The sequence below is a fragment of the Quercus robur genome, chromosome 6 (genome assembly GCF_932294415.1).
Source record: "Quercus robur chromosome 6, dhQueRobu3.1, whole genome shotgun sequence".
In the NCBI taxonomy this organism is placed as follows: Eukaryota; Viridiplantae; Streptophyta; class Magnoliopsida; order Fagales; family Fagaceae; genus Quercus; species Quercus robur.
This window is the reverse complement of record NC_065539.1, coordinates 53,515,078-53,538,110: the sequence shown is the minus strand read 5'-3', so window position 1 is coordinate 53,538,110 and position 23,033 is coordinate 53,515,078. Positions and strand designations below refer to the sequence as shown.

General features: G+C 33.5%; 1 protein-coding gene across 1 annotated transcript; it reads left to right on the top strand.

Moving 5' to 3' along the window:
* Window positions 1–15,384: 15,384 nt before the first annotated feature.
* Window positions 15,385–21,578, top strand: LOC126689501 (sulfate transporter 3.1-like). The gene is made up of 12 exons (XM_050384713.1): window positions 15,385–15,938; window positions 16,034–16,241; window positions 16,569–16,740; window positions 16,839–16,904; window positions 17,871–17,984; window positions 18,313–18,429; window positions 19,686–19,812; window positions 20,030–20,316; window positions 20,410–20,600; window positions 20,696–20,781; window positions 20,896–20,972; window positions 21,065–21,578. Exons 1-12 carry the CDS (start codon window positions 15,623–15,625, stop codon window positions 21,251–21,253), a joined length of 1,950 nt encoding a protein of 649 aa, XP_050240670.1. The 5' UTR covers window positions 15,385–15,622; the 3' UTR covers window positions 21,254–21,578.
* Window positions 21,579–23,033: the final 1,455 nt, after the last annotated feature.

The following is a 23,033-nucleotide window of genomic DNA, read 5'->3' as shown; positions in this document are numbered from 1 at the left end:
GTGATTTGGTTGGATAGTTGCTATTTAGGTGAGGCTAATTAGGCTTATTGTGGAAAAAAAAATGACTAAGATCTTAGAAGGGAGCCTAACTACAAAAATTAAAAATATTATAACTATAAAATAAATAAATAAAATTTTGCTCAAAAAATAAATAAATAATTTAGACCCAGGAGGGGCCCGAGCCCCCACTTGGGTCCGTCCCTGCCTATCATAAGATAAATTACCTAAAAACATTTACACATACAATATGAACAATGGCAATTCTTGACCTTATAAAAAAAATTGAATTTTTTTAACAAATCTGTTAGGTTCTAAAGTATAGGACTTTATGTATTTAGAACTCTAATTTGTATTGTTGGCAAACCATGATCAAAACAATGTGTTTAGAAGTGTTTAAAGCTAGCTCAAAGTTGTATGTCGATGTAAAGTTGGAATCAAGTGTTAAGCAAAAAGCACTGTGGCTTTCGGCCTAGCTCGATCGATCGAAGCTTAGGCTCGACCGATCGAACGTCGGGCAGATTGCTTTTCTACAGAATTTTCCAACTCAGCCCTAGTTGTTTTAAAACGTTTTTAGGGTTTCTTATTTGTCCTAAGTATAAAAGGCAAACCCTAGCTACGTTTTAGTGTTGCTCATATTGCGATTTGTGTAAATCTCTTGTGAGATCTAGAGGAGCTTTCCTTTACACAAACTTAGGGTTTTCAATGAGGAGATATTCTCTACACCTTGATGATCAAAACAGTTGCTGCCATTAAATAATTTAGACCCAGGAGGGGCCCGAGCCCCCACTTGGGTCCGTCCCTGCCTATCATAAGATAAATTACCTAAAAACATTTACACATACAATATGAACAATGGCAATTCTTGACCTTATAAAAAAAATTGAATTTTTTTAACAAATCTGTTAGGTTCTAAAGTATAGGACTTTATGTATTTAGAACTCTAATTTGTATTGTTGGCAAACCATGATCAAAACAATGTGTTTAGAAGTGTTTAAAACTAGCTCAAAGTTGTATGTCGATGTAAAGTTGGAATCGAGTGTTAAGCAGAAAGCACTGTGGCTTTCGGCCTGGCTCGATCGATCGAAGCTTAGGCTCGACCGATCGAACGTCGGGCAGATTGCTTTTCTACAAAATTTTCCAACTCAGCCCTAGTTGTTTTAAAACGTTTTTAGGGTTTCTTATTTGTCCTAAGTATAAAAGGCAAACCCTAGCTACGTTTTAGTGTTGCTCATATTGCGGTTTGTGTAAATCTCTTGTGAGATCTAGAGGAGCTTTCCTTTACACAAACTTAGGGTTTTCAATGAGGAGATATTCTCTACACCTTGATGATCAAAACAGTTGCTGCCATTAAATAATTTAGACCCAGGAGGGGCCCGAGCCCCCACTTGGGTCCGTCCCTGCCTATCATAAGATAAATTACCTAAAAACATTTACACATACAATATGAACAATGGCAATTCTTGACCTTATAAAAAAAATTGAATTTTTTTAACAAATCTGTTAGGTTCTAAAGTATAGGACTTTATGTATTTAGAACTCTAATTTGTATTGTTGGCAAACCATGATCAAAACAATGTGTTTAGAAGTGTTTAAAACTAGCTCAAAGTTGTATGTCGATGTAAAGTTGGAATCGAGTGTTAAGCAGAAAGCACTGTGGCTTTCGGCCTGGCTCGATCGATCGAAGCTTAGGCTCGACCGATCGAACGTCGGGCAGATTGCTTTTCTACAAAATTTTCCAACTCAGCCCTAGTTGTTTTAAAACGTTTTTAGGGTTTCTTATTTGTCCTAAGTATAAAAGGCAAACCCTAGCTACGTTTTAGTGTTGCTCATATTGCGGTTTGTGTAAATCTCTTGTGAGATCTAGAGGAGCTTTCCTTTACACAAACTTAGGGTTTTCAATGAGGAGATATTCTCTACACCTTGATGATCAAAACAGTTGCTGCCATTAAATAATTTAGACCCAGGAGGGGCCCGAGCCCCCACTTGGGTCCGTCCCTGCCTATCATAAGATAAATTACCTAAAAACATTTACACATACAATATGAACAATGGCAATTCTTGACCTTATAAAAAAAATTGAATTTTTTTAACAAATCTGTTAGGTTCTAAAGTATAGGACTTTATGTATTTAGAACTCTAATTTGTATTGTTGGCAAACCATGATCAAAACAATGTGTTTAGAAGTGTTTAAAACTAGCTCAAAGTTGTATGTCGATGTAAAGTTGGAATCGAGTGTTAAGCAGAAAGCACTGTGGCTTTCGGCCTGGCTCGATCGATCGAAGCTTAGGCTCGACCGATCGAACGTCGGGCAGATTGCTTTTCTACAGAATTTTCCAACTCAGCCCTAGTTGTTTTAAAACGTTTTTAGGGTTTCTTATTTGTCCTAAGTATAAAAGACAAACCCTAGCTACGTTTTAGTGTTGCTCATATTGCGATTTGTGTAAATCTCTTGTGAGATCTAGAGGAGCTTTCCTTTACACAAACTTAGGGTTTTCAAGGAGGAGATATTCTCTACACCTTGATGATCAAAACAATTGCTGCATTAAAGCTTAAAGAATACACAAGCGGGGGTGCTTGTAGCTGGTGGGAATCCAAGAAAGAAGGAGTCCGTGGATTCGGAGCTTGCACGTGGTCGTGTCAGTAAGTTCTACTGGTTGATAGCATTAGGAAGTCGAGCGGGGGTGCTTGTAAGTCCTTTTGTACGAATTTCGATTCTTTCTGATAGTGGATTCAAGTTTATCTTGAGGATAGCTAGGTCAAATCCTCCCCAGGTTTTTATCGATTTGGTTTCCTGGGTGATCATATCGTGTGTTATTTATTTTCCACTGCTTTGCATGATTTGATATTTATTATTGTGATAACCTAGACTTGTTTAATTGGACTAAGTAACAACTTGGCTAATTACCTAGATTTAATCAATTGTTTAAGGGGTCTAAAAACTGTCAAAATCATATAGGAGTATTTTCTAAAAACTAGATATAAGTCCACCAATTTTACTAAAACAATTTTCCAAATTATTAGGACATATGTGGATCATGTTAAGAACATATGTCATTTAGAATTTGCTAATCTTTTGACAAAACGCACTTTACTTGTAATTAGGTAGATCTAGGATGTGTTTAATACTTCAAGGAATAAAAGTTCAAGTCCAGGTATTGAAGCCACGCAAATTTGTCCAAGAATCAAGTGAAGAAGTTCTGTGTTTTAAAACTTGACAGATAGCTTGACAAATGTATCTATCGAGATTTAAAATGTGAAGCTCGACAGATAAGCTCAATAGCTGTATCTATCAAGAATTACGAAAATCAGTTTTTCAGAATTGTTTTTCACGCATATCCAAGTTATGTATTTAGATTTTCTTTTCTCACAACCCTAAATATATATAAGGATTACTTTTAGAGCCGTCAGTAGGTTGTTGCAAGCATGTTGTAACCGGAGACAATTTGCCTTAATTCATCTTTTTCTTAAAGAACCTGCTACATTTGTGCGCCGCAAGGTTTTGTGACCAATGAGCTTCTTAATTTTTATTGTGTGGATGAACTGAAAAAATTTGCAGTCAACATCCTTCTCAAGTTTGTGTGTTAGTCAGGTACTTGGATCTGTGCATCGATTGATTAGTCACGTACTGGAAGCCGTACATTAAAAAGAGAGATTGTCACTACATTACAAGTCCAATTGTGTATTAGGGTATGGGTTCAACTGTAGGTTGGTATAAGGTACTGGAATTCATTTACTTGTAACCGCTTGTTTTGATTATAGTGGATTCTCGAGAGTGGTGACCTTAAATTCACCCGGTGAGGATTTGCCTTAGTGGTTTTCCCCATTCATAAACAAATCACCTGTGTTAAACTTATTTTCCACTGCATTTAACTTAGTTAGTGATTTGTTTGTGCTACCACACTTATTGCATGTAATTGAATCTAATTAATTTCACTTGGCTAATTAATTTGATTAAGTTACCAAATGGGTCAATACATTCTTGACCTATGACAAATGTTGATATTTTTGTAAAGTTTACTATATATCTTAACTTAATTTTTTAATTTGAAAAAATCAATTGAGGTAAAATTTAAGAAAAGATAGGAACCTAACGGTCAGCATTGAAAATTGCCACCAAATCACACCAAACCTAGATTAAAAAAATCACACCAAACAATTTGTAAGATCCATGATACCAGATTGCACATTAATTTGACCTTAATTAATAATGCAAAATGTGGGCAGGAGCACCCACAGTAGATGTGGGATCCCACACCAAACCCAATTTGAGCCCATTTAGCAGATGTGGAATATGGTATATTTTTTGCAACATTGAACAGTACCGTGACAAATTTGCCACAGTACGGAAGATGTGTGGTATATTATTTATTGTTTGTTTATTGTGTTGATGAGTAGTAAATATTATTTTAATGTGTAGTAAATATTATTTTAATGTATAGAATTGAATTATAAAACATCTGATAAATGAGATGTTGTAAAATGATGTAGTAAAATAATAAAGCAGGCATTTGATGTAGTAAAATGGCATAATTTTTGGGGAACCTTTAACATCAGTTATCACATTTTGCGTTGTTGAACTAATTAATTAGCCTACAAAATTTGGTCAACTTTTTCCAATTTAGGGATAAGTATTTGGACCACATGCCAAATATGTTGGTCAACCCGTCAAACATATGACACTTGAAGGTCATCACCGCCAATGATCCGTAATCAGACTATATCCTCACTCCTCAGCTTTCATCAAATTAGATGTTTTTATTTATTTATTTATTTTAGGTAATTACTAATTAATTACTATGTTGCATAAACAAAATAATAAGGGAAAAAAAAGAGACTTCAGTAACAACAGCTATTGCCTCAATACATTTTTATTTAAGACAATTTATAGTTCATAAATGATTTTTTTTTTCTTGTCAAATGTCATTATGCATAAGTTAAATTATGTTCAACTTATGATATATGATGCTCCTTTTTTTTTTTTTTTTTTGAGAAACACACACGCACACATATATAGGGGAATGGAGATGAGATAAAAGAATATACTCACACGCCAACATTAAAACTACATGCAACAGTTAGTGTTGCGGAGCAAGTGATAAACTCCTTCTCAATATCATACCTTACTGATGTGAGATGATTCGACAACACTAAGTATCTTTTTTTATTTGAGAAACACACACACGCACACATGTATAGGGGAAGGGGGATGAGATAAGAAAATACACTTACACACCAACACTAAAACTGTATGCAACAATTAGTGTTGCGGAACAAGTGATAAACCCCTTTTCAATATCATACTTTACCGATGTGGGATATATGATGCTCCTTAATTAGACATGTTATAATTGGTTATTATATATCAGCTTCATATGAACCTAGCCTCCGATAAAACTGTAAATAAACCGAATTACAATTCAAATTCAAATAATAAAAACATTTACTTATTTATTTATTTAACAAACAAAACAAGCAAAGAGTTTTTTTTTTTTTTTTTTTTGAGAAACAAGCAAAGAGTTAGATACAGGCTGGATTTCACTTTGAATATTCTTGTATGTATATCTATTTATATTTTTTTTCATGTTATTTTTTATGCCATATTTTTAGAACATTTAAAAAAAAATACTCAATCAAATGAAATGCAATATGTGGGTTTCAGTTAATTCAACTAGTAAAATCTCATAAATACTATCATCAAGAGCGAAGTATATTTCATCCTGTATATTACTAATTAGAGAATAAATTCAGTCCGGATGTGGCGTAAAAGGCCAATTTTACGCCTCCAATAATGATCCACGTCATATTTTTGCAAGCTCACCAACAAGGCAACAACCATCTGCTTCAGCTCTCTCTAATTGGACCAGCCCCATAGCCGATCTTCTCAAGCTCCCCCATCTCCAGTTGCTGGCCAAGCTCCACAACTCTTGCCACCCGCAACCACTATTAGTGGCTTAGAAACTCGCTTCTCTCTCTCACTGGCTCCCTTTCTCTCCGATTCACATGAGCCCATTTCAACAACCAAATGGCACCATAGTCCATAACACCACCCGTATAAGCTCACTTCAACAACCACTCCCTGAGTTGCCAACCCAGATTAAAACACAACTCAAAAATCAAAGAATTTTTTAAAATCTTACTGCTGGAGTAGCTTTTTTTAGATTTGGTTTTGTGGGTTTCGTTCTTTCCAACTTGATTTGGTTTTGTGGGTTTCGTTTTTTTAGATTTGATTTTGTCTTGGGCAGCGTCCACCTTGGGTTTGGAGGGTTGTCGGCGGCACTCCCGAAGGCTCCCCTGTGGTCCACTTCCTCCACCGCTAGTTTTCCTCCACCTGTGATGGCCATAACTGAAGAAGAAGTGTGGCTTTGGTTTTCTGTATTGAAGAGGGTTTGATTTAGTGTGGAAGTGCTTAATCTTTAATACATAAAAATATGAAGGGGCGTAAAAGTGGTCTTTTACGCCACATCTGGACCGAATTTATTCTCTACTAATTAAGTACTAACTATCTAATTTTGTAATTTTTTTGAGATAGAAATCCAATTTTGTAATTGATAGTTGATTAATTCAAATCTAATTTTGTAACTGATATTTGATTAAGTCGATTCCCTTAGCTCAAATTCCATAAAATATCAACCTCGGTAGGTGCTGTTCGGTACAAAACTACATAGTTAACAAATAAATAAAAAATATCTGTGACCAGCTAATTTCTTACTTCTTCTATGAAGTTGGGGGGGCCATATAACCCTTATAATAGTTATTTAAGTTAAAATTCGCTAACCAACAAAAAGTGCTCATTACAAATTAACTATCGCCTGTATATAATTATTAATATGTGGGACAATCCTCCCTAATTAAATCCTATCCCAACTTTGTTGGCCCTGCGAAATCAGTGACCGAACACATATGGGGCTTTATTCTTCCATCCAATTGAAGTGCACCACGTATGTAGTCTACATGCAATGCAGGTAGTGAGTCATCAATATCCACTCTCATATATAGTAATATAAGTAATCATGCACAAATTTGCTTCTTCTGGCTCTGTGAGGCACACCGAGCCAGGAAGCACGAATGCAATACAAGTTAAGTAGATGATACTGTACGCCGACAACAATACAATGATTTTTGAAAATTCATGATGCACGACAAGTATTTCAATTGAGTGATATATATATAGAAATATATATTGTACTAATTTTAAATTGAGAATATAAATGTTGAAATTGTTGTGTGATGATTGATGAGCAGAAACATGAAAAAGAAAGTATATTAAAGTTTACGTAGTTCGGCATAATGGCTTACATCAAAGTGTGAACGTCTTTGACAACTACATATATATATATATATATATTAAGGTCTGGTGTTACAATAAAATTAATATAAGATTTATGTACTAGAGAATATTTGACTAACTATAGGCTAATCATAGACTAACCCAAAATGAAGTTACTTATTTCACAAATACATGAACCTACAATTGGTTTAAGACACTTGAACTATAATATGTGCAACATTAAATAAGAACTGATAAAATGTGTAAAATTTATTTAAATAGTACACTGTTTATTAAATTATTAGTTTGACTAGATTTTTTTTTTTTTTCCCCTTCATATGTTGGGACTTGTTTTCATTTTGATTTATTGAATTTTAATTTTTTTTCACTTCAATCCATCAAGCTTGAGTTCATTTTCAAAATAATCATTTTGTCCATTACCATAAGTAATTTGTTAGTTAAGTGTCAAATAAGTATTGACACATGCCTAATCAAATAGGCAACACATAACTACATTTTAGATGTTGCTGCATTAAAAAAAAGTTTTCTTTTCTCTCCGATTCCTTGCACCCAAAAAAATTAAAAAACACACACACAGAGCATGGAATTTTTTTTCACTTCAATCCATCATGCTTGAGTTCATTTTCAAAATAATCATTTTGTCCATTACCATAAGTAATTTGTTAGTTAAGTGTCAAATAAGTATTGAAACATGCCTAATCAAATAGGCAAGACATAACTACATTTTAGATGTTGCTGCATTAAAAAAAAGTTTTCTTTTCTCTTCGATTCCTTGCACCCAAAAAAAGTAAAAAACACACACACAGAGCATGGAATTTTTTTTCACTTCAATCCATCATGCTTGAGTTCATTTTCAAAATAATCATTTTGTCCATTACCATAAGTAATTTGTTAGTTAAGTGTCAAATAAGCATTGACACATGCCTAATCAAATAGGCAACACATAACTACATTTTAGATGTTGCTGCATTAAAAAAAACTTTTCTTTTCTCTCCGATTCCTTGCACCCAAAAAAAGTAAAAAACACACACATAGAGCATGGAATTTTTTTTCACTTCAATCCATCATGCTTGAGTTCATTTTCAAAATAATCATTTTGCCATTACCATAAGTAATTTGTAAGTTAAGTGTCAAATAAGCATTAACACATGCCTAATCAAATAGGCAAGACATAACTACATTTTAGATGTTGCTGCATTAAAAAAAGTTTTCTTTTCTCTTCGATTCCTTGCACCCAAAAAAAGTAAAAAAAAAAAAAAAAAAACACACACACACACACAGAGCATGGAATTTCCAAATCACCAACCATCTCACCACCTATCATTGGTCCCTTCTCTTGTAGTGTGTTAGGTTCTAAAGACTTAGGTATTTATGTATTTAGAACTCTAATATGTATTGTTGGCAAACCATGATCAAAACAATGTGTTTAGAAATGTTTTAGTCTTGCTCAAAGTTGTGCTTTTATGTAAAGTTAGAATCAAGCTAATGTAGAAAAGTTTTATGCATTTCGGCCTGGCTCGATTGATCGAAGCTTAGGCTCGATCAATCGAAGCTCGGGCAGAATGTTTTTTTCTGCAGATTTTCCAACTCAGCCCTAGTTGTTTCAAAACGTTTTAGGGTTTTCTAATTTGTCCTAAGTATAGAAGGCAAACTGTCACGACCCAAATCCATGGAACATGAATTTTGATGCATGACTAACTTGTTGAACTAATATCACTCAATAAACCTGATTAATTTAAACATAATTCAAAACTCCAAATAAACAATGCTATTGATAAATCTCTTACAAAAATCCAAACTCCTCAAATTTAGAATAATCTCCAAAATACAGTGCAATCTAAAGCGGAATAAAAAGAAATAACTAATAATCTTTTAAGACTTCAAGTATTATTGACTTCGCCTAAAACTCCCACGCTCTACCTTGCACCTTATTAAGCAATCCAAAGGTTCTGTTCCCCAACCAACTTTAATCTGAAAATTGTAATTGATGGGGTGAGCCACACATCCAGTAAGTAATTATACAGAATACACAACGGAATAGAGTCAAGCAAAGGACGAGTATTTTACTTTTTCACAAAATCATTCAATGATATCAAAAATAATTATTCCACAAAGCATATAATGAATCACTTAATACATATGTAATCACATCTTAAAATCATTTGAAATCATATACATAAAATTGATCAGAGCACAGTTTCACATATACACATCACATATTCTCACATACAATCCTGTGAGCAGATACCAACATCTAACCCCTGCTGGTGAGGGATCAACACATATTCTCACATACAATCCTGTGAGCGGATTTACACATATATCTAATATATCTGATCAATTCTAAAAACACTTATTTTGAGTCACATATCACAAAGCAAAGTTTATACAAAATATAATCATTTACATGATATTAACAATTTCTTTTCAAATATAGAGGCATATCAAAGATCACAATATCGAATAGAACATAAATCAAAGGATGCTTGACTCTCTTGGGGAATGAATAAGAACTGAAGAGTTTATATAAATATATTACAATTCTTGAATAAATCTAAAAATTTAATTTGCTAAAAGAAACATTTTAAATACCATTTGGAGAATAGGAATATGACTAAAATCACTTGGTTTTAACAAATTTAAAGAACAAACACCATTTTGGAAACTTACATTGAAACTCAATTATTTTCTAAAAAGAGTTTAGTTTAGAAATCATCTTTTAAATGAGATTCGGATATTCAAAACATTAATTAAAATTCGAAATTTCTCTTTTAATGATATAAAAATGCTTTCAATAAACTTTAGGAAACTTTTAACTTAAAAATATGACTTTTGAAAAACCTTGACATCTAAGAACCTAAATGACAAAACTTGTGCATATTTTGCATAATTACTTACAGCACTTGAATCGCTCTGAAAGTCCAGCTGAAACACCTTCCAAATAGTCTCAAAATACTCTTAGATGGGACCTAAAATCAATCATGGAAATTACTTAATATCCTCTATAAAATATAAATCTTACTAACCTATACAAACTGATTCATGAGTAAGATACTTTGCTTAACTAAATGATAGCACTAATGCCAAGCATCTCTACCCAAAAATGTGTTTCCTTGAATTTATCAAAACCCATAGGCAGCAGCTAATACCATACGATTTAATTATATAACCCCAAAGAAAAACTGTGGGCCACATCTATCATGAATTTGCTCAAGGACTTAATTTCATTGACCCTAATGGATTTAATACCACAATATTTTGGGATGAAAATACAATTCGGACAAAAGAAACAAACCTGTCATTAACCTTTTAAAGAATAGTAGACGTTGGACCTTAAGTTATCACTTTGATTGGAATTAGTCAACACCTAGGTTATAGACCATTAAAGCTACAGTAAGAAGAATAGGATCCTGACAAAAGTAAGAGATAACAAGTGACATAAGGGTCGGGTCAGATGCAAAATTTCCAGCAAATTAGAATTAGAGTTACGGCAGCCCAAAAATTCATATGGCCCTACAAAAGTGACGCTAGCCTTATACATGGGTTTAACAGTTTCGGCTTTTGCTCAAGGGTCCGAACAGTGACAATCAAGATTTCAGAATAATTGAAACCACGTAAAACTATAATCTAAGAAATTACCAATTCAACAATCTACACATCACTAAAGTTTCTTTTATAATAAAATTCTAACTCCTTAATTCTTGTTTCTAACGGTGAGAAATCATACCTTGAACAATCTGATTGCCCTTTCACTTGTATGTGCTATAAACTCCAAAGAAAAACCTCTTAGCCTCTTTGATAAAACCATTTCTATGAAAACCCTAACTGTCTCTTCTTCTACCCTGTAGTTTGTATTAAAGATGTGGGCTTAGTGGGGTAGCGGGCTGCAGTTACTAATAAAAAGAAAACCTATGGCCCAACAATTATATTTAAAAGAAAACTTAATAATAACCTCAAATAAAAATATGCGGGGTATTACACAAACCCTAGCCACGTTTTAGTGTTGCTCATATTGCGGTTTGTGTAAATCTCTTGTGAGATCTAGAGAAGCTTTCCTTTACACAAACTTAGGGTTTTCAAGGTAAAGATTTATCTACACCTTGATGATCAACTCGGTTGCTGCCATTGAAGTTTAAAGAAAACACAAGCGAGTGTGCTTGTATCTAGTGGTGAATCCAAGAAAGAAAGAGTCTGTGGATTCGAAACTTGCACGTGGTCGTGTCAGTAAGTTTTACTGGTTGGTAGCAATAAGAAGTCGAGCGTGGGGACTTATAAGTCTTATTGTATAAACTTCGATTCTTTCAAGATAGTGGATTCAAGTTTACCTTGAGGATAGCTAGATCAAATCCTCCCCAGGTTTTTACCGGTTTGGTTTCCTGGGTGATCATATCTTGTGTTATTTATCTTTCCGCTGCTTTGCATGATATGATCTTTGTTATTGTGATAACCTAGATTTGTTAAATTGGACTAAGTAACAACTTGGCTAATTACCTAGGTTAAATCAATTGTTTTAAGGGGTCTAAAAACCATCATAGTGGTCGTCACTCCCCTCTTTAGGTCGTGCTCGTCGACAAGGAGAAAAGGCGGCCGTCTTTGCCTTTTGGTAATTGGCTTACAGAGACTCATTCTTTATTTTAGGTGGCCCAAATGATGATCGATGTTGTCGCAAGCTCTTGTGAATTGCTTCAAATGAGAGCTTGCCACCGTTGAGGTTTCTGAGGCTAAGTCCGATAAGGTTAGCACAAAGGATATACTACATAACTTTAAAAGGCTCTTGTTATTTTCTTCTAGAGAGGTAGCTTTGGAAAGCTTAAAGAAAGATGGTTTAAAGGGTTTGTGGGGATCCCTAGTGAAAATGGGGAACTAGATCTTTGTTGTTGTTGTTGTTGTTGTTGTTTAAGACAACCTTTGAGTATATATCATTAAAAAAGGAAGACACAAAGGATTGGGTTTGGGATTAGGATGAGTTGGAGGGATGGGGATTGGTTAGGGGTGGGTTCAAGAAGGGTGGAGAAGAGACAGTGGCGACTCCAGAAATTTTTCTCAAAATGTTTCTTAAGAAGCATAAATTATACAATCTAATAAAAAAAGAAATTCATATATTGGCAATAACAACAATAAAAAAAACACAAAAATACATAAAGTTTACAATTGCCTTCTACGAGTTTTCATATTTTGAAACCGGTGCATGATAGTCTCATTATCAATGCTACAAGCTATATCTCTTTCAATATACACAATCAAGCAATCATTCATCCACTAAATGTAGAACAAATTATGGAGCAAAATTTAATTTTATTCGCATAAAAAAAATTGAGGGTGTTCCCAATTTTTTTTTGAAGGTTAGAAAAATAAATTTTAAATTATTATATATAAAAAATAAAAATAAAAATTCAGGTCAGGGTGGTCCTGGGACCACCATGGCCTTAAGGTAGCGTCGTCCCTGAGAAGAGATGGATGAGGGAAGGCTTGTTGAGGATTCTGTGTTTAAGTTTCATTTAGAGCAATGATGATTGGGCCATTGGTGGTCTTGTAGCTATCAAAAATAATTCTAGGACCACAAAAAAATCAGAATTTTTGCTGCAATTGTCTATGTGACAGATTACGTAAGTTGTAACTTTTTATGCAATACTAGAATTACTCTTGTAGTTGTGCAAGGAGCACTCGAAATAGTTCTCAAAATGCTTAGTTGGTTAGCTTATGTGGCATTCAATGGAAGTTAGGGTAATAGATTGGACAGAATGAACATTATGAAAATTAAGTCAAACTTAGGGGATGAAAATGAAAAAAATAATAATAATTAATTTAATAGACGAAATTGAAAGCAAACCAAAATATAAAAAAAAAAAAAAAAAAAGAAAAGTGTAATTTAGTATATTAGTTCACATAAAAAAATAAAATAAAAATAAAAATATATTAGTTCTATAGAGACCATTTGTGAGAGAAAGGACAAGAAAAACAAAAATAAAAAATCAAGAAATATTTCATTGTATCATAAACTTTATGTGACAAATGGATCGGGTCAATCAGGTTACAAATTGGATCAGATTTGGTCAACCCGCATTTTTCTGCTTGAAAAAAATAAAAAATTGAAAACATGTATGTCACTTAATAAGTCATACATCAAATTACTTGGTTTGAAATGCATTAATTGGATTCACTCATGTCAAGAAAGATCTTAGATCAACAAATTGGTACTTATTCATTAATAAATTATACAAATTCCAACATTGTTAAGAAAAACAAAATAACATAAATACAAAGGCGTCTAGTCTGTCCTTTTTTTAAAATCTAATTAAAACACACACACGCAAGTTTCATTTCAATTTGTATTTAATTTTAGATACACAGTAGTTGAGACTCTATTTCAATTTAGGAATATACATCAAAGTTTAATTGTTTACTTACTTATATATGGTCTATTTTATGAATATCATGCAATTATTAAGCACACACACCCTAAGAAGTATCATCATTTATTTTGAAAAGTCAATTATTTTGGGTATGGACTACTAAAAAAATTAGTTTAAACACCCATAATTTATGTCAATTTCATTAATATACTTTGGCCTTACTTTTTTCACACTTGTGAATACTTCTCATATATGTCTATAATTTCAAATATTTTTTTTTTATTCTACTACAATCAGATTATCTTAGCATGCACTTTATCATTTGATATCTAAAAATATTTACTTCTTGCAATGCAATATTCAAGTGAGAAGAAGATCTCAATCATTCATCTTTTAGTTCACTTGCATGCAACTAGATAAGGCCTCAATTGATTTCTTTAGGCTATTGTATTTAAATGATGTTAATATGTATATTAAGTTTGAGTTACGCATTGTAAAACCCAAAATAAACAATTAGTAAACTTGTTAGGATTAAATTTTTTTTTTAAGAAAATAATATTTTTTTTTTAAAAAGTCAAATCACAGGTCAGCCAGGTTTGGTTATAGGTCCACCTGTTTTTATTCTTGATTAAAAAATTCGGGTTCAAATTCAAATAAGACATTTTTCCTTCGAATTCAAGTCTAGTTATAGGGTAATTTTGCCACATCTACTATTTATATATGAAATACACTTCCGATTTGGATATTACTTCTTCTTTGAATTCAAAGAAAACTAAACAGAAACCTACTAGCTAGTTTGATATGATCTGTTTCCTAAGAACCTACTAGGGGTGTGCATGGGTCGGGTTGAGGGGATTTTTTGACCCAACCCACCATGGTGGGTCAAAAAAAATTCAACCCAACCCAACCCATGGGTTGGGTTGAACCCATAGGTTTGACAAATTTTATTATTATTATTATTAAATTGAGTAGAAAAAAATATAAATATTAATATATTAAAAAAACCTAAAGATTAGTATTAATGTAACTCCTTAAAGGCATACAACACTAATGACTAAACAACAACAGTAATTTATTAGGATTTGTGTGAACTAATTGGCTTTTATATAGGATAGGAAAAACTGGTTATTTTAAAAATTTTATTAATTATATAATATTTTATATATATATATATATATATTAAATTAGTACTAGTAGGAGAAACCGAGGAAGTGCTGCTCTACAGTTGGTTTTTTTTTTTTTTAATTATTATTATTATTATTATTATTATTATTATATATAAGTGCCCTACAATTGATTTTTTAAAAAAAAATTATTAAATATATAATATATTTTAAATATATATTAAATATTGGTGGGTCGGGTCAGATTTGGCGAGTTTGTAATTTTATAACTCAAACCCAATCCGACCAACTATAAAAAAAAAAATTTGTAACCCAACCCAACCCACTAAATCTTAAAAATCGACCCAACCCGATAGATCAGGTCAGATTTGACAGGTCGGTAGATTTTCTACACACCCCTACAACCTACATACGAAGTGATACCAATTACAAAGTAGTGGACGGTAGTTGCCAAGCAAAGAAGAGTATAAAAGTCGAATGAGGTCAAAGAGTTTGATGAATAATTAAGGCCACGTGTTAATCCGTGTCTGGGTCCCATAAAGCACTTGAACATCCACCACGCGCCATTTACCACTTTAAATACCAGCTCCCCTTGCCATTTCCTCAGTGCACAATCAGCTCTTAGCTCAAAACCCAAGTTTAGCATTTGGCAACTCTCTCTCTCTCTCTCTTTCCCTCTCTCTATTTCTCTCTCAAATGTCACCAAGCCTAGCCAACTACAACTAGGAAATTCACCCTTGAAGAAAAAGACACATACCATATAAGTTGTGCTAGATATCCACATAGCACAACTTATTATTCATTTCTAGCTACTTTTGTACCATTGTATCTCTAAATCAAACATAAGCTTTCAATCAATGGGTAACGCCGACTATGAATGCCCACACCGTGTTGCCATTCCTCCATCCAAACCATTTTTCAAGTCCATACAGTCTTCTTTCAAAGAGACTCTCTTTCCTGATGACCCTTTTCGCCAGTTTAAGAACCAGTCTCTAGCTAAGAAGTTTATACTAGGCCTACAATACTTTGTACCAATCCTCGAATGGGCTCCTCGCTACACTTTCGAGTTCTTCAAAGCTGATCTTATTGCTGGAATCACTATTGCCAGTCTAGCTGTCCCTCAAGGGATAAGCTATGCCAATTTGGCTAACTTACCACCGATTCTTGGATTGTGTAAGTGGCCAAATTTTTATGACAAATAAGCTTAAGTATTACAATATGCTCGTTATGAATCTGTTTTGCTAAAATGGGATATCTAAAACATGCAGATTCTAGCTTTGTCCCACCATTGGTCTATGCCATGTTGGGGAGCTCTAGAGATTTGGCAGTAGGCACTGTGGCTGTTGCATCACTTCTCATATCTTCCCTGCTGGGAAAGGAAGTTAGCCCTTATGAGAACCCAACACTTTATCTTCAGTTGGCTTTCACTGCTACGTTCTTTGCCGGAATCTTCCAAGCTTTACTCGGGATCTTAAGGTCTGTTGTTCTCTTATCTATTTCACTTAAAATGAAGATAGTCCATTTCATAATTAAGATTTTACTACATTAGTTAATTTGATAGCGTATAGCGTGTCACGTCATTTAAATAATGCAACACACGACTACAAAATGGATCCTAATACCTATTATATAGGGTTTTGTACTCACTGCATGCTGGTTAAATTTTAGGTCATAACTAAAGGCTACAAAAATAGTTAAATGTGGACAAAGATACAAAGAAAGAAGAATAAAAATGACCTCCAATATACTTCAACATGCTTCATGGTATTTTATAATCTTTTGAAATGATCTTTTAAATTGCAGACTTGGATTTATCGTGGACTTTCTGTCGCATGCAACAATTTTGGGCTTCATGGGTGGAGCAGCCACAGTTGTTTGTCTCCAGCAGCTCAAAGGGATTCTTGGGCTGATTCATTTCACCCATGAGACTGATATTGTCTCGGTTATGCGAGCTGTGTTTGGCCAAAAACACCAGGTAATTAACTTTCTTTTACTATAACTAGCCTATTTTATATATATTCTCTCCTAATTTTCTTAGTTGAAATTTTTATGATGTTTGCTACTATGTTGCAGTGGAGATGGGAAAGTGCTGTATTGGGCTGCTGTTTCCTCTCCTTCCTTCTTCTTACTAAGTACTTCGTAAGTATAGTACTTATTGCATTAGCATTATTTTTTAAGCTTCAGTACCAAGATTTGAAAACGTCCAAACTTCAAAGTTTGTGAAAGAATCAAACATATTACTTTTCATGTCATTTACCCACCTGTTGGTGACAAAATAATTACATAACATCATCAAAACCACTACCAACAAAAATAATAATCAAATTAGTGATGGAAAATTGTAAAGGGTGTTTCTTTAACAGTAAGGGCTACCGTCATCTGAACCTACCCAAAAAATAAACACACACGTATCTTCATTAATTCCTTTCCTCACTTTAGGGGTTAGCACTCACCTTTCACCCCTTAATAAGGTTTGGAAAACAAAGAGCTAGATCTCAAATGGTAAGTCAATAATGGTTAAAAAGAAAAATGCTTAACCAATCAAATCGTTACACAAGATGATGCAACCATTATTATCCAAAAACTCGTTTGGTTTTATTTATCTTATAAAGTAAGTCAATTTTTTTTACTTTTTTTTAAGATACAAGTTAGTCAAAAACTAACTTACTTTTCACCGCAAAATAAATAAATAAATAAAGCGACTCCAAAGTGTATGTTACACCTCAAGCGGCCCATATGGTTTGACCATAGAAATACTAAATCAAAAGAATAGCATTAAGGGCTTCATTGCTCTCTCTCTGGATACATTAAACTAGGAACCAATAAAATTTATCTTTAGTGCAATAAGTGTATTATTTTATTTCTAATAAAAGGCGCATAGCTTGCTTTTAGAAAAGCATAAATTTTAAGAATTAAACCTCTCAATCCTTCATGATGAGGTCATGAATATATGAATTTGAACCTAACAATTAATCTACAAAGAAAAAATTATAAAACAATTATAGATTTTCCCTATAAAACTTTATATTTCACTCTCTTGAGACCAATATTTATGTTTGCATGCTTTAATATTTTGTATTTTTGTTTGTTTCTTTGATCTACTAGAGCAAGAAAAAGCCAACCTTCTTTTGGATAAATGCGATGGCGCCCCTGACATCTGTTATTTTGGGAAGCCTCCTTGTCTTTCTGACCCATGCTGAAAAACATGGTGTTCAAGTGGTAAGCTCTCTCTCTCTGTGTCTTTGCTAACCCCACTAGGCACTACTAGTCTGTGCTATCCAGCAAGTAAGCCTCCACCCATGAAAATACGACCAATATTCTATGATGTACACGTAACCTGTAAAGTAGCTCTGACTACGACATACAAATCTTCCTTGTCTTACCATATTATTCCACATATATATGACAAACTCACACACTTCATTTACACTTATATTCTTGGACAGACTATAGTATAATAGATTTTAAAAGGTGCTAGAGGGATTTAATTACAGGGTGTATCATATTCATTAGTTTGTGTTTGTTTGTTTGTATCTGTGATCTCCAGATTGGACATCTGAAGAAAGGTATAAATCCGCTTTCTGTCTCTGAGTTGGCTTTTGGGTCATCGCATCTATCATCAGCAATCAAAACTGGGATCATTACAGGCATCATTGGCCTTGCTGTAAGTATCAAACAATACAATTCCCTTCACATGCATCAAATGCTTATTGCTTGGCATTTAGCACCACTTCTGATTAATGAAATCTTGATATTTATTATTTGCGCTTTGCTCACGTGCACTGGATGGAATTTTGAACTGATGCGTGACTATTTTAAGACAAACTCGGATTACATCCAAAACTTCAGTATACTGAATTTGACACAATACAAACACATGTTTAATTTTTATCATGTATCAAAATTGTGTCAACTCTAATACACTGGAGCCAAACTTTACCTTTTTACAACACATATTATACATTTATACTCACATCTTCTCTCGAAATACTGAAAACAAGACAAATCCATACGTGGGAACTATCAATGAAGGGATCCGAATAATGAAAATTGCATGATCACCGACTAATATTAATTGTTTATTAGCGCCTCCGTATTAGACCATTTGGCCCATGAGTCACCGACTAAAGATTGCAGTTCAACCTGTCTTTCTTTTCGCCAATAGAAAAACAAAACAAAACAAATTAAAAGTTTGGTATGTTTTGTTTAACTTCTGACAATAAGGCCAAAGTAAGTAAACAAAGATAGACAATATATGGACAAGTAGTAATAGAAAAATATTAATGGGGGCAAACAGAGGATATTCCCATCCATGATCCAGCCCTATATCATCCCGTGCAGGTTTTTCCTTTTTTTTCCCCAATAAGGATAGAGCAAGAATGAATTTTGTCTTGTCCCATTCATAATTCAATTTAATATACATCTAATCTAAATTATCTATCTTATTGTGCAATATATGTATAACTTAAATTTATATATATATATATATAGATATATCTTATTCATAATTTAATTTTGTATTTTATTATCTAAATAATATATACTACGTCTCTTATTTTATATTATTGATTAAAGATTAATATTAGGGATACTATAAATTTTAATATATAAACTTTACAAATTAATGTGATAATTTTTTAACACAATAAAAAAATTATAAAAAAAAAATTATTTATTATATTGTTAATGTGGTACCAAGCATATTCATCATTTTGTGAGCTTGTAAACCTTTTTGTAATAAAACTAATATTTGCCTTAGCATTTGCCATGCTTATCATAACTCATGAATTATTTTTTTGCACATATAATGTTTACTATTAGAAAGAAAACTATGGTCAAGAAAAATTAGTTAGTATAGGTCACGTTATATTGTATCCCCGAAGAGAATGCTAACAACACATACTGTTGGGTGTGAAACAGGAAGGTGTAGCAGTTGGGAGAAGTTTCGCTACTTTCAAGAACTATCATATTGATGGAAACAAAGAAATGATCGCCTTTGGGATGATGAACATTGCTGGATCTTGCACTTCATGTTACTTGACCGCAGGTACATTTTTTACAAGTCCAAAATATATAATATAAGAGGTACAAACAAACCCCACCCAATCCAAAGAAAACCCAAATTAGAACCTTGGTTAATTAGCCTTGGGCTAGATGATTTGGGCCCCCAGAAAGGTTTTCACAACCCCACACTAATATAACAAGTAGGACTAGCATTTTTCATGATCAAATGCTAATACATATGTAATCCAATGTGATTGCAGGGCCTTTTTCGCGAACTGCAGTGAATTTCAATGCAGGGTGCAAGACTGCAGTGTCCAACATAGTCATGGCAACAGCAGTGATGATCACATTGCTATTCCTTACGCCATTGTTCCACTACACACCTCTTGTAGTGCTCTCCTCTATAATCATAGCTGCCATGCTTGGCATTATCGACTATGAAGCTGCCATCCACCTTTGGAATATCGACAAGTTTGATTTCGTTGTTTGTATGGGTGCCTATATTGGTGTCGTCTTTTTCAGCGTTGAGGTTGGCCTTGTCGTTGCGGTAAGTGGATTAGGAACATCATGCCAAAAAAAAACCAATATGGTCTAATTTATTGTTTGAAGTTGTTTATGTGGTTTATATTTGAAAATGTAGGTTACACTATCCTTGCTAAGGGTACTCCTATTTGTAGCAAGGCCAAGGACTTTTGCCTTAGGGAACATTCCCAACTCCATGGCTTACAGAAGCGTTGATCAATATCCAATAGCTAATAATGTTCCTGGAGTTCTCATTCTCCAAATTGACGCCCCCATCTACTTTGCAAATTCAAACTACTTAAGAGAAAGGTGCATAAACACGTGCAATATTCAAGTTCTTAATGAAAACTCATTATTATTGAGCATGAAGAAAATATTTATCTTGGTGCTAAACGTGTTCACAGAATCCAAAGATGGATTTACGAGGAGGAAGAGAATTTAAAATCTTCAGGACAAACCAGCCTACAGTACATTATCCTAGACTTAAGCAGTAAGTAATCAATTAGAAACAGTCTCTCTAGAACTCAATAAAGACATCAGCGTTTATCTTATACAATATTACAACTACTCTCCTCATAGCTAAAGATGCATTTACAAATCACAGCTGTTGGTAGCATTGACACGAGTGGGATCAGCATGCTTGAAGAGGTTAAGAAGAATTCAGATAGCAAGGGTCTCAAGGTAGAAATTTTATTGCCATTTCTTATTTCAAATTCAATGCCAAGAAATAGCTTTAGTTGATTATTAAAGTACTATACATGTTTTCAATATAGCTTGTGCTAGCCAACCCAAGAAGCGAGGTGATTAAGAAGTTGGACAAGTCCAAATTCATCGAAAACATTGGTCAAGAATGGATTTATTTAACAGTGGCAGAAGCTGTGGCAGCATGCAACTTCATGCTACACACGTGCAAGCCCAATCCAGCTGCAGTTGAATTACAAGGACGAGAAAACATGGTCTAAGCTATGATCAATTGCATAAATGATCCAAATGTTTATATGTACTAGATGCAGCCATGAGTATTAGGCAAGAGCGTCCACCAATGATGAGGACCAATGCAGAGTGAGAAAGAGGGTATAATTTTTGGGTTGTTTTGCTAATTCTTAAGTATTGTAAATGAAAATGAAATATGATATGTAAGCTTATCGAACTAGTACTGAGGCAAGTGGCTTGATGGGGCCTGGGGTATTAAGTGATTCCCCGATTCCTACATGTAATGTTTCTGACTATAAAGTCTGTAATCGAAGTTTCAATACTTGGCCACACTTGTGGGGCTCAATTGCATAATGGATCAACAGTGATATGTTAGATTCATATTTTAATAGAAAAGTACCATTACCACTTGACCATCATGGGCATCACATTCAGCAGGTGGCCTGTGAATTGTGATTAAGACTAACCATTTTGTTTCAGCCATTGAAATATAAGGCAAAGAACTAATCTGAAAAGGAAATGTCCTTAGATCTTGAATGGAGACTTGCATCTTATCTTCGACAGTTGACCTATAAATAGCAATACGCACATAAAAAGGAGAATGTATCTTTTGTATATGCCGAATACGTGAAATAATTATTACGCATAAAGACCACAATTTAAAGCACTCGAGAATTATGTAGAGCAACTGTTCGCCAACACTTGTATATTCATCATTTTTATTTCTACTTGTGTGGTTTTAGGTAAGCGCACAAGCATAAAGTTGAACCAGAATTGTTAGTCCTGTGCTGATAGACCTATGAGACTTTCAACTACTTCCCTCATTGTGAAAAGAAAAACGTATTATTGGGTTTTTGCATAGGCATTGTCCTATCACGTATGTCACACAACAGGAAATTAGACAATGTCTTTATAAGGGTCTCTTAAAAGTTAATCAATAATTCTAATTAGTCTAAACAAATTGAAGTGGAGTTTGTACTAACTTTTTTATCGGAAAAAACATATTGAAATATCATCTTAAATATGGTGTACTTGCAGCTTATGCACGTCTGGATGCTCCCATATGATTATTCTAAAAAAATGTCAAGTCACCCAAGTGAACTCTACAACTAAAATTCTAGTTCCTACAACAATGTAAAACGGGCACTCTTATCTATGTGTTCAGATCCTAAAGAAACTCAATTGAAAAGCTTTAGTTTTGAACTTGGAAGTTTATGGGATAACCTTGTTAACTAATTAAGAGACATTTATCAACCAAATAAATCACCCTTCTAGTTAGGACTTAAATAGAAATATGTAGCCATGTAAACCATAAGAGCCTCCAAATAAGTGGAGAGCCCAACCGGAAGAAGCTCTTAGAACTTGTGAAAACCACATGTAATTTTTTTCTCCATTATATTCTATCTAAAGTCACATACTCTATTACTTCCTTAATTGACATAAAATGTCATTTTTATTATTAATTCTACTAATGCGATTTTCCAGTTATATATAAAATTAATAGAGGAAAAAAGAAGAAAAAGTAAGCAATTTCTTTTTATTATTAATTCTACTAATGCGATTTTCCAGTTATATATAAAATTGATAGAGGAAAAAAGAAGAAAAAGTAAGCAATTTCCAGTTATAGTATAACTGGAAATTGCTTACTTTTTCTTCTTTTTTCCTCTACTAATTTTATTAAACCCTTGTTGGTTATAACTGGAAATTGCTTACTTTTTCTTCTTTTTTCCTCTACTAATTTTATTAAACCCTTGTTGGTTATGGTTCTCTTCAAATTTATTTCCTATTTTGTGATACTCAGTTGAATAG